The sequence below is a fragment of the Scophthalmus maximus genome, chromosome 5, assembly GCF_022379125.1.
Source record: "Scophthalmus maximus strain ysfricsl-2021 chromosome 5, ASM2237912v1, whole genome shotgun sequence".
Classification (NCBI taxonomy): domain Eukaryota; kingdom Metazoa; phylum Chordata; class Actinopteri; order Pleuronectiformes; family Scophthalmidae; genus Scophthalmus; species Scophthalmus maximus.
The window spans coordinates 4,532,443-4,549,181 of record NC_061519.1 but is presented as its reverse complement, the minus strand read 5'-3'; the positions used below and the strand labels follow the sequence as shown (position 1 = coordinate 4,549,181).

The following is a 16,739-nucleotide window of genomic DNA, read 5'->3' as shown; positions in this document are numbered from 1 at the left end:
CTGTGTTGCTCTCCACTGCCTCCAGCACAAAGCTCAGCTGGAACAGCACCGTCTGTTTTTCTACACAACTAAAATTTTGCTTTTGTGCTTGTTTGAAAAGAAAAAAAAAACTTCTACAGAGTGAATGTGCACCTTCACATACTGACTGCAGGTAATGTTTGTGTCCATCATTATATATGACCAATACTGATTATTGTTTTTGGCTGGATTATCCACAGCGGAGCTTTCACAGCCTGGAATCGGTGTCATTGTCGTCCCAGCACCCGCCAAGCGCTCTCCGCCAACCCCACCCAAGAGGATGACCCCTGTCACCAAGCGCCATTCTGTGGATCCTTCCCCTCCCGGACAGGTCCCAGAGTCTGCTGCTGCTGACCCGTCTGCTGCCCCTGCACTTTCGCACCCTGCTGTCCTTAAAGGAGATAACAGTGAGGATAAAACAGCAGTACCTCAGACTGCCACTGACCCTCTGCCTCCGCCGCCGTCCCACATACCTCCATCACCTCCCAGGGATCATGCGATCCAGCCGCCCAGCTCCAACCCCTCTGTTCCGTTGCCCTCCATAGAAGCGGATCCCCCCAGCCCGACCACCGAGCCTCCCAGCCAGCTGCCATCCATCCCCCTACACATCCTCATCCAGAGAGCCCTGGCCAGCCCTGGCCCTGCTCAGGCCAACCCAGACGGTTCTCAGAGGGCCCACTCACTTCTGTTTGAGTCCCCTCCAGACTTCCTTACCGAGGTCGGGGGTAACTCGAGGAATTCTCTCCCCATCACGATTGAACCTCTCAGGCTGTAAGTGTTCCTTAATATACTGTACATTACATGCTTACAAAACAAAACAGAAGTGCTTTGAAAGTTGAGAACAAAGGGGAGCAACTTTTTATTTTGCCCTTTTGAGAGTTACTTGATTATTATTTGCTTATCTTACTTCAAAATAGTGGCTGTGTCAGTTGAGTCCACTGACCAGCATCTCCATTTTATCAGATTTTAGGAGGAGGAATTTGTCACATTGAACCTTTCACAACAGATAAGCAGACCTCGAATTCAATGATTTGAGAACCCACATACAGCAAAGTACCATCAGCCACAAAGTGGAAATTAATTATGTGACTGTGTATAATTTGGCAAGAAGATGAACAAGAGAGAAAAGCAGAGGGCCAAGAACCGAGCCCTGGGGTACGCCATTATTCAGATTACTGATGTTGTATTATGGAAACTGGAGGTAAAAGCTCCAATCTCCCGCAGTCCTGCCTCTGCATGTTTCTTGAGTAAATCAGGGTTTAGACTTATTTGACAGTCTGGTTTTGGTAGTGAAAGTTGTAAATGGAAAATCTGGGCGTCTTCACTTCTGTCACTTTCTGTTTAGGCCCGATGACGATGACTTCGACATGGAGGAGGAGATTCGGAAGCTCCAGCCCCACAGGCCTCCCCGCCAGCCGGAACTGGAGCCCCGCAGCCGGAGGGGTTTGATCGGAGACCACAGAGTGAGCGTCATCCCTGAGGTCAGAGGCCCCGGGGACAGCGAGGAGGAGTCTGACTCCGACGGCCCCATCCTGTACAGAGAAGACGACGACGACGATGATGATGATGATGACGACGATGAGGGCCCTCCAAGTAAGTTTGGGCATTCTTATACTGTTAAGTTATATGAGAGAGATGATAGACAGAGGTAGGTGGTGTGTTTAAAAATGACTTTGTTTGTGAAAACTACCTGAAATACATTTATCGCCTCTTTCAGCTGGTAGTCGAGCCTTCAAGTTCACGTCCTGTATTCTCCATTCACAATAAGAAAATGCCTATAATCTACAATAATTGTGCCTAATTCCCATAAAACCAACTAGATAAAATGTCATCTCTACAATGACAGGAATTACGCTTTTCTTTTTCGGCAAAGGGTTTTTGCAAAGTTTGGGTTTTGGACTGTTGGTCAGACAAAACAAGCAATTAAGGATCGGGCTCTGGGAATTCATGATGTGCACCCAGCAGATGATCATAAATCCATTTTACAAACCTTAAGCTTCGATGTTTTTGTTTGTTGTAGCTGAAAACACTGATACTAATGATGATATATGATAGATTAATTGGGTTCCTCCTTCCCAAAACCCGCCCTCAGCCTGTTGACTGAAAGTTTTGCCCTTTGAGGAATAGCAAGAGCAAATACAAAAAAAGCGAGAAACCCCCCCCCCCCCCCCCAAAAAAAAGAATAAGGTAAAATAAATGCATAAAAGTAAATGGAAATGCTTCTAATTATTATTTCCACATTAACTATGTCTAAATTTGACAATGCCCCCATACGTTGACATAAGTAGGCTTTTGCATGCCAGGATGTTTACTTGTAACTGAGTATATTTTAATTGTCACATTACTGCTTTTACTTAAAAAAAAATCTGAAGTCGTCTTCCTACACTAGTTGTAGTGCTCGTTGCCACATGCTTATAGGACCAATAAGGAACTACTAGATACCATCTATATCTGTGAAACCTATAACATCTCTCACTGCTGGATCTGAGGTTTAATATGAGCTGAAGACTAACGTCTGCCTTTAGCAGCAGCTAAATTGATTTAAGTTCACTTTCTGTATGTAATTAGTTATTTTCCGCGGCAGAACTAGCAAAATATTTAAGAACGTTACAGTTACGTGACTCGGTTAGTGAAGTGGTGCTGTCTGATACCGTATCAGAGAAATATTACCAGTTCAAGTAACTGCGATGACACCAATGACTCTTGATGATACATAGCGCAGCTTACTGACTATTAAATATGCACAGTTACTTTTGAAGTGTATTCAGCATCATCTTCAGCACCACAGACAGCCGGAGTTTAAAGGCTCTGCATGTGCAGTTGATCAAAATGAAGCACTTACAGAAAACGTCTCGGATGGATCATTATAATCAAGAGATGTGGTCGTGGATTGTAGTCGATTGTAACTCGCTAATATAAACGTGCGCTAATAGCAGTGCACTGAAGAAAGTTTAGTTTCTTCTGATATTGGAAAACCAGCGGCATATCCACTACGCTCTAGCAGGTCTGTGTGTATGAGAGTGTGTATCGTGTGTGTAACAGGTGGGTTGGCGAGCCGCGTAAAGAGGAAGGACACGCTGGCTCTGAAGCTGGAGAGGGAGGAGAGAGAGGAGAGGGACACTCAGGAGAACCACGACGGCATGAGTTGGCACAACAAGGAGCAGTGGTTGGCACTGAAGAACAAGATCGGCACCACGCTGACACGGTAAAAGACTCACGCAATGTCAGCTGACTTGATGTACACGAAGATGATGTGAAGTGCATCTCTGTCATATAAAAAACAGGTGTCGAAATCCAGTTTCGTCCGCCTGATAATAAAAGCTGTCACGGACTTGGAGGGATGGCGTCCATTAGTTCTAATGCAATTCATGTGTGTGAGAGAGACTCTCCATCAACCCCTCCATCCATCTTTGAAATGGATAATCAACACTGTTCTCCATCTTCAGGCGGCTGAGTCAGAGACCGAGCGCAGATGAGCTGGAGCAGAGGAACATTCTTCAAGGTGAGCGTCTCCCGCTGTCCATCCTTCATCTCTGCGTTCAGGTGTGCCTGTTGTGAGTTCCACTCCTCGGGACCAAAAGGGTCAAAAAGCACATTTTTCATTTTTCTAATCCATTGCTGAACTCAGTCATCTGCATTAGTCACACAAGTAATTTGTCGACTGGATAGTGTGTTGGGGTTTTTTCTTCTTGCCTCTGGTTTGTTGATAGTCAGTGAACTCATAACAGCACAGCAGTTCAATGAAAGGTTGCTGGTGAATCCAGGTTTTTAAAATAATGCGTAGAATTTACAGAAGATAATCTTGTATTCATAAAGAAGCTCATGCTTACTTCAGACCAGACGTTCATGTGTTGCTAGAGGAAGTTCATGTGATAATGTTCAGTGCAGATTGAAAAATAAGGGGAGATACTAAATCAAATATCCATCCAACCACAAGTTTTTTTTACTCAACGAACTGTTAAAATGATGGTTATCACGTGCATATTGCAATGTATTCTTTTTAATTAATATGGGTTTGGTGTATTCTCTCGTTTCATCACTTCACCATGTTTATGATCTTTCCATTTTTATCCGTTTAGTGTGAGGCCCATTGATCTTATGAAAATAGAAGCGATGCGTAGTAGGAGATTTAGCTGATACAGCGTCTACCTGCTGTCCCTGGGCGGCAGCAGCAGCAACACTAACACTCGAACAAGCTAATGCAGTCGGTCGAGTTTGATGTTCGGGCCATAAAGTGAATTATTGATCATCTCTCTGATAACAATGACGGAGATAAAGTATTACTGCCAATGATCGTACATATTGTTTGTTTGATCAATGACAAATGAAAAGTCCAACTGCCATTAATGGCCAAGTGCAGTTCATGCAAATGATTTGGTTACCATGGTAACAGATCAGCAAACAAGAGTGGATGGATTTTCCTGTTCAGACAGTCAAACCGTGCCTTGCTTGTCCTCAGATGACTGGGCCGAGGCGGCACTCTGCGCTCGCAGCGAAACAATGCAGCGCTTTGTGCAGTGCAAGGCTCTGACTTTACAGATTCCTGTGACCGCGACGTGGTCGACGGCAGCTCGGGTGAAATGCACCTGACTGGCTCCAGTGATTGCCCCTCTCTCACGGAATGTGTTTTTCCTCCCGCAGCCAAGAACGAATCAGACCGACGATTAGAAAGATGCGAGATCAAACGGCGGCTCACCAGAAAGGTCAGGAAGAGACGTTATCATTCGTTTTCACCGTACATCAGGGTTTGTCATCGTTACTGTTGTGAACACCCAGCTTCAATATCCCTGTCCCGTCTGCCATTAGCTGTCCCAGAGACCCACGGTGGCCGAACTCCAGGCGAGGAAGATCCTGCGTTTCCACGAGTACGTTGAGTCAACGCACGCCCACGACTACGACCGGCGAGCGGATAAGCCGTGGACCAAGCTCACTCCTGCTGACAAGGTGTGACTCAACACATCCTCGCCGACACACACACACACACACACACACACACACACACACACACACACACACACACACACACATACACACACACATACACACAAACTCAACACCTCCCTCATTATTTTTATTTATTTTTTTGGCCATTTTCATATCATTACTGTGAACACACGGTGAAGACAGCCACCTGCATTCCAAACAGATTGAGGGGGAAGAATCTGGGGAATGCAATACAGACACAGTATAATGACAGGGTTGAGTTTTCTCATGTGCATTACCTGCTCCAGTGAATACGATAGAACATAAATTATATGTTTGTTGAAGTTGAAGGTATATGTTGAGTTTGTTTGTTGAAAAGGTAAAAAAAAAGAAAAAAGAGCTTATCAGGTATAGTTGGATGTGAAAAATAATCTAAATACGCAGCAGGTCTCGGATCACACACTTCCCCTTCTCCCTTTGTGTCTAAGCGGATAAAGCCGTTCCTGCTGAAGTGACGTTTCCTTTCATGTCTCCTCTCAGGCTGCCATCCGCAAGGAGCTGAACGAATTCAAGAGTTCGGAGATGGAGGTTCACAAGGAAAGCAGGATCTATACCCGGTCAGGCTCATACACAGCACCACATCAATAATTCACCTCAACTGTTTTCCAAGTTTATTCAGCGGACTCATCCATATTTTATTAGCTCAGTTTCCTCTTTCGAAGATTTGCCTTTTTTCAGCTGCAAAGCATCAAGAATAACCCCCAGACCCTTTCTCTCCCTTTTCCTCCAGGTTCCATCGGCCTTAGCTGCCCACGGTGAAGCACTCAGCCTGGGAGCAGAGAGGCTGTACAAGCCCCTATCCCCACAAAGAACTGAACATGTGGCCCACTTGGTTCATTTTTTTTCCAGCTGACTGCCTGCTAGCCTGCTAAAACTGGAACCAACGCGTAGAAAAGACGCCACAATCGGTTCGACCTGCGGCTGCTTCCCCGACGTACTCTTTAATTCTTTGACTGTGGAATTCTGGACAGGAGGAGTTTGTTCGGCGTCAGGTGCCAATGCTTCATAGTGAGGAAGCCCCTCCTCCGTCTCACCGCTGGGGGGCTCCGAGGAGTTTGATTGAACCAAGGGGGTGACTCTCTCACCATGCCTTTACCTGCCTTCGTGACATGATCTCGCCCTCCCGTGCAGAGCAGGAAGACTATGCACATACAGAGATAACTTCCTGTTAGCGCCGCTGAATTTACCACTGAATGAATCAGGAGTTTAAACACTGTTAATATATATATATATATATATATATATATATATATATATATATAAATATTTTTATGCATGTTTGCTACAACAGATATCCACCCAAAGGTGCCATACGGCACCAGCCTTACCCCTCACAAGTTCTGACCCACTTAGGTGATTTGACATTTTGATAAACCATGAGAGACGCTGGCACAACAGTGTTTCTTATATAACCTCGGCTGCAGCCTCTTTTGAAATCAACGGCTGAGCTCTGTGTGTGCAGATTCCAACCCACTGTCCTAAAGTGTGCATTTTACTGTATGTTGTTGATCATTAAAAAAAAACTCTAATGGAGCTCATATCACTAAATTATCTTCTAATAAGGCACCTTCCTGCATTGAACATTTTAAAGTTTTGAACCTCAATGTTTTTGTTTATATAATTGAATTATTCAAGCAGGAAAATGTACATATTTTTATTTTCCTGACTGTTTTATGGTACTTTATATATATATATATGTGAGTCTATAGAAGGCTGCAATTGTATAGATCAATATGTAGATTTGATTAACTTTATATTGTATATCTACAATACTGACATGTTTTAATTGTAAAGTCTTTTTCAAATGTTATTTCCAATTTAGTAATGGTGCAAAACTTTTTCCCCCCTCTTTTTTTTTTTTATATACAGAGATCTTTAAACTTTTTGCAACCACACTGTATGAATGAAAAATCTGCTCAGAAATTAAAAAGAACCAGTGATTTTCATTTCAAGCACCATCTGATTATTCCAGCATCCTCATCACTTGAACGCTTCTCTCCGCTGTGGTCTGATTGGTGAGTGAACGACAACATTAATGGCCTCTTAATAAATGACCAGATGAGGGCAGTGTTATATAAATGCACAAACCAGTCGCCACCATCTCGGAGCACGATTTTCAAACGCTCGCTCTTGGAGACGACGGAACTCTTGATTACAATCATTTCTCCCCTCTCAGAGTTCTGGGCCCTTGTGATTTACTGTCCTTAATTGAAGAGTCATTCGCTCCGGCTAAGTGCAAATGACATTTCTTTGAACAAACACACAGCGGCGTTTGTTCCTTCAACCTCCCCTGCACTGCTCATTAGCTGTGTATCGACATGGAGATGAGCCTTCACGGAGCAACTGAATGTCAAATGATGACTTTGGTCACTCTTTCGGTACCTTGACGTCTGAACAATATATTATGTGTAATTAATCCAGTCTATAATAAATCAATGAATACACTTTTACTTACCACAAATATCTTATGTCAGGAATATTAAAAGCCTATTTATGCACATTGGCATTAAAGAGAAATAGAATCAAATTTTTAAAAAGCACATGATTTACCAAACACGTTTAGACCTCCCATCCGTCATTCACCATTGGGGGGGGGGCTGATCACCAAGTCCTTCAACAGCAGGGAGACGACCCCAAATACAGAGCCAGTCATCAGAAAAAGAAAATCGAATGACCGGCTTCATTCACAGACGAGAAGAACAGAATGGCCTGCGGCAAGTGGCCTGGACCCCACAGAGCCCTGGTCTGATCGTCACGGAGTCGAGAGACGCACCAAATATTGATCTATATGATGAAGTAAACTGGTAAAGACAGATATACTGTACAGAAAAATAAAGTATACATCGGTGGTCTATTGTTCAGCTGTACGAAGTCATTTAAGAGCAAACGGGAGGAGACAAATCGAGTAGGTATCTTCCCAATTTACATTCTTTTATGTATGAAATCACCTGATCTCTATTTAACGTGTCCTCTGCTCCTTCACAGGCTGGTTTGAATGACTCCTACAGCCACGTAAACTCCCGGGCATGCGGGTCCTCATCAACGGATTGCCCGAAGAGTTCTTCTCTAAATTGGTTGCTTGCTTGCATCTCACTGTCGAGCTGTTTGCACAGAGGAACACGTCGTGTGAAACTAATTAAAGCCTCGGACATCTTGGCCGTCCCCCTGAATGTAGCCTGAGAGAGAGAAGAGCAGTGCACTCGTCGACTTCTTCATCTGGCGACGTCGGTGGGTTTGTAGGCGGCTCCGCTGCTTTGTAACATGATGTATTCATTGTCCCCAGAGGGGGATTTCTGTGACTTCTTTGGTCACCTTATTTTCCGTCTAGCGCTGCCATCACATTTTGCACAGACGTCCGTGTCCCCTTCAGGATTAAATTTGAAAATTGAACCCTGAACTTTTTGTTGTTTATGTACTTTGGTCTATGACCAGATTCCAGCTAAACAGACTCGGGCGAGGATTCAGGCCGATATTGACCCGAAACAAACGGAATAATTCTGCTTGGCTTTGTTCCCATCTGAAATATTTCAAAAACTACTGAATGGATTTGCACAATGTTTTGTACAGACGAGGGCGAGCTTTTAATTTATCCAATGTCTTGATTCATGGCCAAATAGACGCGGGAGAACTAATGATTTCCCTGCCAGCTCGGCTGCTCTTTGTGTATAGTGCAGATCCGATTCAAACTCTGGGACACCAGCAGCATAACAGAAACAAACTTCTCCCAATTTCTAATTACACAGACTAAGTAATTTATAATTAACATTGCTCTTGACAGGAATGTGAGTTATATCCTTAATTTTGCCTCAGAATTATTTATTTTTTTACTTGTAAATGTTTATCATTTCCACCAAATGTCAAGGTGACTTGCCTGACAACTAAAAGTAGAATAATTACACTTCTATCTTCACAAGGAAAACAAAAGCAGCAAGAACCCTCTGTTCTTAGAAACAGGCGCCGCATTAATGCATAATTAGCAATGAATCACAGACGTCGACAGCAACTGTGTTTACTAGTGGTGAGTTATTATGTTCTTGCGGTAAAAAGAAGAAAAAAAAGAAAAGAGGAAAAAAAATGAGCTGCACTCGACTTCATCCTGAATATGAGCATTTAATATTTATGACTGCACTGGAGCAATGAAAATTTTATGTTCAATTTATCTTCCTGGAGACTAATCAATGCATTGAGCTTTCGTGGCCCCGCAGCCACAATTAGATAACAAATCTCTGTTAGTGACCGTTCCCACACTCCAACTGCGGCGTCACGGTGACACTCCACTATCGCCTCGTCCCAGTTTGGTTGCTTTGCGGCGGATCAGCTTCAGCCACGTCCCACTCTTTTTAGGGATTATGGCAACAGCCGAATCCCCAGTTTGTACAGCGAAAGCAAAATGCCTCGCCCTGACCATCTCGTGTGTGTATGTAACAAAGCCTGCTGACACTCTGCCCATGCGAGCTGGGGGGGGTGGGGGGGGGTTGCTGCTTGTGCTCCTGGATCAGGAGACGGCGAGGTGCACTGTGGAAGACTGTGGAATGGAACACTGAGAGCGAGCACATACAGTCCCAAAACAAATCCTCTCCCACAGGGGTCTTTTTAAGTGTTTTCCCAGGTAGTGTCCTGGAATATAATTTCCAGGGAGCGCGGCGGGGATGAAAGAATTTCACGGGATCCCTAAGGGCACCATTACAACCCTTGTGATCGAGCTAACCTGACCTTACTCCTTACTAATGAGGTTCCAAAGCCCAAATAAACCCAACCTGGCCTATGACCATGTACATTATGACCAGTATTTGCCTCAACAACTATCTCAGGGAGGTTCTGAGGTTGTCTTGCCAACAAGGAGACAGGAGGAGGGTGAAGCGACAGTTGACGTCACTATTGTCTTGTTTTCGAAAGGTCAAATGTCTTCACTACCCACAAATCAGGAAGCGCAATATCTAGTGGCGATTGAATTTCCCAGAGCCGGATGAATAAAGTTGTCTTTTCTATTCTATTCTATTCTAGGACAGTGCACGCGCCCCACCGGTTCAATCGTCCTCTTTGGGGTGAGGGGCTTTGGCGACGGTGGTGAAAAGAAAATTGCTGGTGAGTCCAGCCTTCTCTAGAATACATTGCAGTTTGACACGTACATCCCCATTCTTCTCTCGTGCTGCGCCCACTCACCTGCTACTAGTGTGCAGGCTAATGTAAAAGGCTTTTTACAGCCCGTTGTACATAACCCACTCCTACAGTGGGGTACAGTAAGTGCTCTGCTGGCAGGTGCTTAACCTCAGTCGGAGTTCTATGTACCATACTGTGCTGTGCACATTAAAGGTAATATACTGTACAGCACCTTCTCGAATGCTAATTTACATTTATTTTCATATGGTGACAACAAAAAGAGACGGCTCTGTGAAGACATTCTTGTTTTACTTGAAAAAGATGCTCAAGCATTATTCGCAAACCGTACTTTCAGTGTTACAATGTTACGCTGAATTGGCTAAAATTAACACATTTTAATATTATATGGAATTTCCCAGCTTAGGATCAATAAAGTAACTTCTTATCTTATTTTGCTGAGGTGGAACGAACTACAAATATACTGCTGGGTACTTTCATATGTAAGTGTATCATCATTGTGGAGAAAAAAAGGCAGTGGAGCTGAGGTAAAGTGACGTAATTGTGGAAATAGTAGCTTACCCTTTAAAATTGTATACTACTAATAAATGTTAATAACAAAAACGCACACAAACAGAGAGTCTGCGCTGTCACAGATTTTGGGCTGCGTCCACGTTGACCCTCACAGCTACAGTAAGGAGACATGGAAAACCATGACTCGGCCTTCTGTGTGCCAGATACGTTGAAGTTGAACCTGAACTGCCTCCAGGTTCTGTTCCACATGTAAGACCTCATTTTAGACTCCGCTGATAGCTGAAAGATTCACCCTCGGAACAGAAACTATTTCTTAGGTGAGTAATATTAATTTATATTCATGTTCTTTAGCGGCCTTTGACAAACGTTTGCAGGTCAAAGGTGTGGGAGACTGGGAGTTGTAGAAGTCTGTGATCACAACTAGAAAAGTTTCAACAGTGGAAAAAGACAGTCGCTGGGTTCGATGACACCGCTGTGCGTACGTGTTTATGGGAGATCTTCTCCGATGTTCGCGCGGTAGTCGTTGAAACTTGTGACGTTTCAGCGCAAAACAAAGGCTGACCTCCGGAACACGGTTAAGGCCGAGGACAGAAATGCTGAAGGAGATTTTGTATTGAGTGAGAGACTCTAGATGCAAAGTGCAGACGAGGGCAATATCCTTCCTGTTTGGACCAAGTTGGTGTGTCGACTGGCTGACTGACCATTGACCCTCATTAACTGAATTGTGGTGAAATACACAGTGAGCAACATACAGTTTTTCATGGATAATGAGCCATGAGTCCTTTTTGGACGGACAGGTTCATTGTCTTTGCACTTGTGCTCCGTCACAGTCAAACACTTGCATTGCACATTAAACTCAAAAATGATTGCGGTTCATCCAATCTCTAAAAATACCCTTTGCTTCAAATGGACTGTCTCATAGCCGCTTCTCTTATCTAATCGACCGCTCAAAGTGCTCGACACTACGTGCCATTCACACACCAATGGTTCCACCGCCAGGGACAATTCGGGGTTCAGTATCTCGCCCAAGGTCAATTTGACATGGAGACCGGAGGAGCCGAGGCTGCAAATCAGACCTGTCAGTGTCGGATCTTTTTATTGTGACTCGACGCCGACATGCCGGCCGCGGCTGGAGGCGTTATGTTGTTGTCAGTGTACTGTACGGTGTCCAGCTGTCCGTTCCGACCCATACTGGTGGACACCGACACTTTCTCTTCAACTCTGGCACAAACGCCCACTTGGACTCAAGGGTGAACTGGTTTGGGTTTTGGTGCTCCAAGGTCAAAGTCCAAGGTCACGAGGAGCTAACAAAAGTTTTTCTGACCATACCTCAAAGGGGCAGTAAGAGATTTTGTAGAAAGCTTGTGTCTCTCTTTGTTGTCATTGTGAACCCACGACCTCGGGCACGGGAGTCTGAGGCACTAACCACTAGGCCGAAACCACGGAGTTGCGGCGTCAGCCACTAGCACGTTTCTTAACGTGTCGACGAGTTATGCTCACAAACTGCACTCGCATCGTCGTCTGGTGCGGTCCGCGCCATTTGTTTGTTTTCAATTTACAGAGCCGAAAACCTGGATTCGTTTTTTGGCGCACACACAAAAGCGACAGCTAACGAGCGGGGAGGAAATACTCGCAAAAGTTTTGCTTTAGGATCGCGTACTGCCCCTTTAGGTGTTCCTTCGCTAATCATGACATGATTCTAAATAAACGTGGTGACATTTTCTATTACAAAGTTCAACTTTCTGAGTTATGCCGTTGAATCGCGGCATAACTCAGAATACAGAGGGGGAGATTGATGGGGGACCAGACTTCCTGCGACCTGAGAGGTTGACGGAGGCATAAAACAGCGAGGCGGTAAATTCTAGTTTTCTTTTGTGGCCGGTATGGAACCATACTTTCCTCAGCCTCGGCTTCTCATCCGGCTGCTGGAAAAAAAAATTCACTTCCATTCCGCGTGAGGCGGAAAGCAGAGCCCTCTGCGCCGAGAGAGCCCTTGTGAAAAATGTTTTCCTCTCACGCGAGGAATGAAAGCCGCGCCGAGAGACACAGACCCTCTCCCTCCATCAGGACTGTGCTACAGCCAAACGGAATGGATCTCCGGTGGCAACCTCTCAGCAACACTTGGTTGCCCTGCTGCACAAACTGAATACATTTCACAGATGTGCTAAAGCGATTTCGTTTCATCCGCTTCATTTTTGGATTATCTTTCTCTGTAAAAAGCCTTTGCCCACGGACCCTTCTATGATTTAACCACCTGCATTTTTAGCATTGTCGACGCCTCCCTCCCCCACGGTGGTGCTTTAAAATGCCCAGGCGCTGCATCAGTATGAGCTCTGCTCCGGCAGGCGTGATGGGGACTGCGGTGTAATCAGAGGAATCTCACTGCATGCCTCGCAACCTAGACTAATTAGAAAAGCTTTGCTGAGTTCTCAATCCCGTAGAGGATTCCCCGCGCGGAAAACAAACAAAAATAAATGGTGCCAAACTCGCCGAGGGGCAAACGGATGTAGAAATATGGTCTGTCTTGTGACAGAGATTTGAGGAGGAACAGCGCAGCGCGCGCACACACACACACACACACACACACACACACACACACACCACAGGACACGCTCAGCTTTATGTCTGCATAAATATGTGTGTGCGTGCTGCGACATTATATCGCATAACGCAACAAAAGCAAGTTGTTGAAGCAAAATGCAACGACGGCAGAATGTGAGGATGTGATGCAACGATGCGATGTGAGTCGGTGTGAGGACAGAAGACAACCATCAGCTGAATTAAGTGTACTCAGTTTGAGAATACTGTACAAAAAAAACTGAGTGGTAATGCTGCGGGTAAAACAAAGGTGGAATATTAAACATTAGGCCCACTGGTTTTGAATCATTTTAACACTGTGTTCCTTAAACCATGTTTTCTCATTAGTCTCATTCGTGTCCTGTTTTAGAAAAACCCTGAGGTGAAGCTGATCCCCTGCTTATTTTTGCCTTAACGGCAGGTTCTGCTAACACTGTTGTCAGTGAGGTGCGCACGGTTTCTCCGATTTTTTTTCCGTACGTCTCCAAACTGTGATATTAGGAGATGAGTACGCCGTCGGGAACACAATCCGAATGACAGAAGAACAATTAGAACCAGCCTCCGTTTTCGCTTTCACATCTCGATCCCTACTGGCCCCGCTCTGATGGCGTGCCGGAAGATGTCTGACACTTGTGGCGACCTTTTCTGAACGGGCACAAATCAAAGTGTCTTTTAAGAGCTCCAGCACCTCCTTACTTATATCCTTTAGCCGAGACACACACTTTATTCTCCTTAATGTGAATAAAGAAGATTTTGCAATTTTAGATCTCTTTCCTATACGGCACTTCAAAGAAAATGCACAAAGCGGCTGATGTTGCGTGACCATTCAGTCACATTTTATTGGCTCTACGGAACGAGACTAAGCTGCACTTTACATCAACGTTTCACTTTGTGCAATTCTTTGGTTTTTGGACCAAATGCCTACAGAACTAGAACTACTTTCCCGGGACCTCGCTCGGTGCTTGAGAAGACCCATCTCAAGAGTTTCTCAGGGGAGGATGGACGTCACAAAATAAGACCATTTTTGAAGTGTGACTAACCTGGGCCGATGTGACATACAGTAAGGCAAACAGGTTATTTGTCAGCTCGTCTTGAATTGACACTAAGGCCTTAGAGACATGAACTTTATCAAGTAACAGATACAACGTGACGTCTGACTCCCTGCGCTCTGATCGTCTTCATGTATCGTGAATTGTGTGCCTTCTATCTTACCCCGCAGTTCTTGGCAAAAAATGTAGTTTTATGTAAAACAGCAGCAAGAGGGAGAGAAAGAAAAGAAAATCACAATTTAGGGTCACTCAGGCATTAAGAGGCAGACCAATTTCCTCTCAGAAAAGCTCCGTCGAAAAATGAGCCACGCCTTACTACACACTGATGAAAGCCATTTTACTGCGATCCCGAATATGAAAACCCTCGCAGTCCCACGTTCTCAACGGTCTGTGTGACTCCGTGGCAGAAACCCGCTACATTAATGCTGTTAATGTTGAGTCTATTTACTTTCATTTTAATCAGCGGTAAATTAGAGTCACGAGGCATGTGGAATCAAATAAATAAACCTGAAGACTTGTGAGCAGCTCTTAAATTTACAGTTTGCATTCATTTTGTTTAAATACAAATTAAATGAATACATATTTTAAGCTGAAATTAAACTTGCTCAAATACAAATATGTCAAAAATAAAGGTTTTGCATCCACAAAAACACATTCTGTCATTCTTCCCTGTTGTGTTTTGTATGTCCACCAGACTGAGTCCCGCCAGGCGGGCTTCTTGGCCACAGTCTTTCCGTATTATATTTCTAATCATGACAATCTTCCTTTATTTGTTTTCTCGAAAGACATGGATTCAAACACAGCAGATGCCGGGGAATGGAAACGACACTGTCTCCGTCCAAAGTGCATCCCGAAAGAAGTGAATAACTCTCATTAATTACTCATAATTTAAGTGCACGGGGAATTCCTCTTGGTGTGCTCGTGTTTGAGGTGTGCAGCCATTGCAGCTGGAGATGAAGCAGCGTGTTAAGTAGTTTGCGGTGGGTAAGAAGTTATGGAAGTGACGCATGTGGATTTACCAAAGTACCATAAGTATGTAAGTAGAATTCGAATTTGGAGGTAGTTATCATTTACAATTTCCATTTTACACTACTTGACTGTTTGCTCCACCGTATTTCAGAGGGAAACAATGTACAAATGTTTTTGTAGTTACACGTAATAATTAATGATCAGATTTAGACTTTTCTCATAAAATCCTATTATAAACCTATTTAATTAAACCTATGGTTTCGAAAACATTTTGGGCTTGTGACCTAATGCAAAACAGCAATATCCTGCTGAAAAGAGTAAATTATCTAACAACACCGAGAATTTGTGTAGCAGAACTTTAGTTTTTTCCCCCTCTTCTTTCTGACCTTACTGATCATCTGATGACCCCCAGAATAACTGTGTGTCCCTCTGACGGGCCCGGACCCACAGGTTGGGAACCACTGGAATCACTGTGTGTAAAGATGCTAGAGGCTCCTCCTCAATCACCTGCAACAGGAGAATGCGTTATACTTTATCATCATATGTAATATATCAATGTAGGACTTGGAAGTATAGTTTGCTGATATTTCTATACCTTTACTTGAGGAAGATTCTGAATGCCAGGCTCTTCCTCGCGATGGAGTACTTTAAAAGTGTTTGTGTTGGACCTCGCCATATTTTATTGTCTGGTTGTAATGTTTCCACATCTGACAGAAAGTATAATGTTTCCATGGAATCGGTTGTTTAGCTGTATTGACTCTTTCAATAGCCGCCAGTAGTTCCTGTTTGCAGCTTGTCCATGGGTGTACTGACGACTATCTCTGTTGGACATTGTGAAAATAAAGGTCATTTTCGACTATATGGTCGAAACTTATCACACACCCTGAGTCCTCATTTGGTCTGGAGCTGTGTTTGCAGATTGGTTAGAAGGTTAAGGGGAATCTCAGTGCTGCTGCCAAATGGATTTTCTATTTGTGTGAAAGACCTTGTCTGACCAGGCGAGGCCCCGACCTTTAACCCTATTCCATCCCCTTCGGGACGAACTGGAACAAAGACTGTGAGTCAGGCCCTATCAGCCAACATGGTTGTTGGACCTTTTCTAATGCTCTTGAGTCTAATTAGCATCTGATGAAAAGCCTGAAACCGGAGGAGTGGAGGCTATTAGCAGCAAATTGTTGTCCAGGATTTTGGTTGTCATGTTCAACAGGTACATAGCCTATGAGAAAGAAAAAGACACATTTTCACCTCTATAGTGATAAACACAGTAAATTTCAATTTTGAGGCAGTTAGAAAAACACCTCTACCGTGGGTCTGAGGGTCATTGATGAAATGAAAATACGCGGCACAGAGGCTGCGCGATAGGCTGAGCAGATAGAATGAGCCGTCAGCGATTGGTCTACGTCATGAAATAGTTATTTTTGATAAGGGTGGTCTCGCTGCCATGAGCGGCAAAGAAATAGAATTTGACCTGCAGGTGGTGGAAATGTGAGGATCGCGATGCTGTCGCTGAAG

General features: G+C 44.2%; 1 protein-coding gene across 6 annotated transcripts in view; it reads left to right on the top strand.

Annotated features, from left to right (window-relative positions):
* phactr4a (phosphatase and actin regulator 4a) overlaps positions 1-6,947 on the top strand; it is a 31,153-nt gene extending 24,206 nt beyond the window's left edge. For all 6 annotated transcript variants that reach the window (XM_047331959.1, XM_047331956.1, XM_047331957.1 and 3 more), the window contains 8 exons: positions 219-789; positions 1,364-1,611; positions 3,061-3,223; positions 3,465-3,520; positions 4,660-4,721; positions 4,825-4,962; positions 5,482-5,558; positions 5,732-6,947. In XM_047331959.1, the coding sequence (XP_047187915.1) occupies positions 219-789; positions 1,364-1,611; positions 3,061-3,223; positions 3,465-3,520; positions 4,660-4,721; positions 4,825-4,962; positions 5,482-5,558; positions 5,732-5,747 (1,331 nt within the window). In that variant the 3' untranslated portion in view covers positions 5,748-6,947. The remainder of the gene's footprint in view (positions 1-218; positions 790-1,363; positions 1,612-3,060; positions 3,224-3,464; positions 3,521-4,659; positions 4,722-4,824; positions 4,963-5,481; positions 5,559-5,731) is intronic.
* The last annotated feature ends 9,792 nt before the right edge of the window (positions 6,948-16,739 follow it).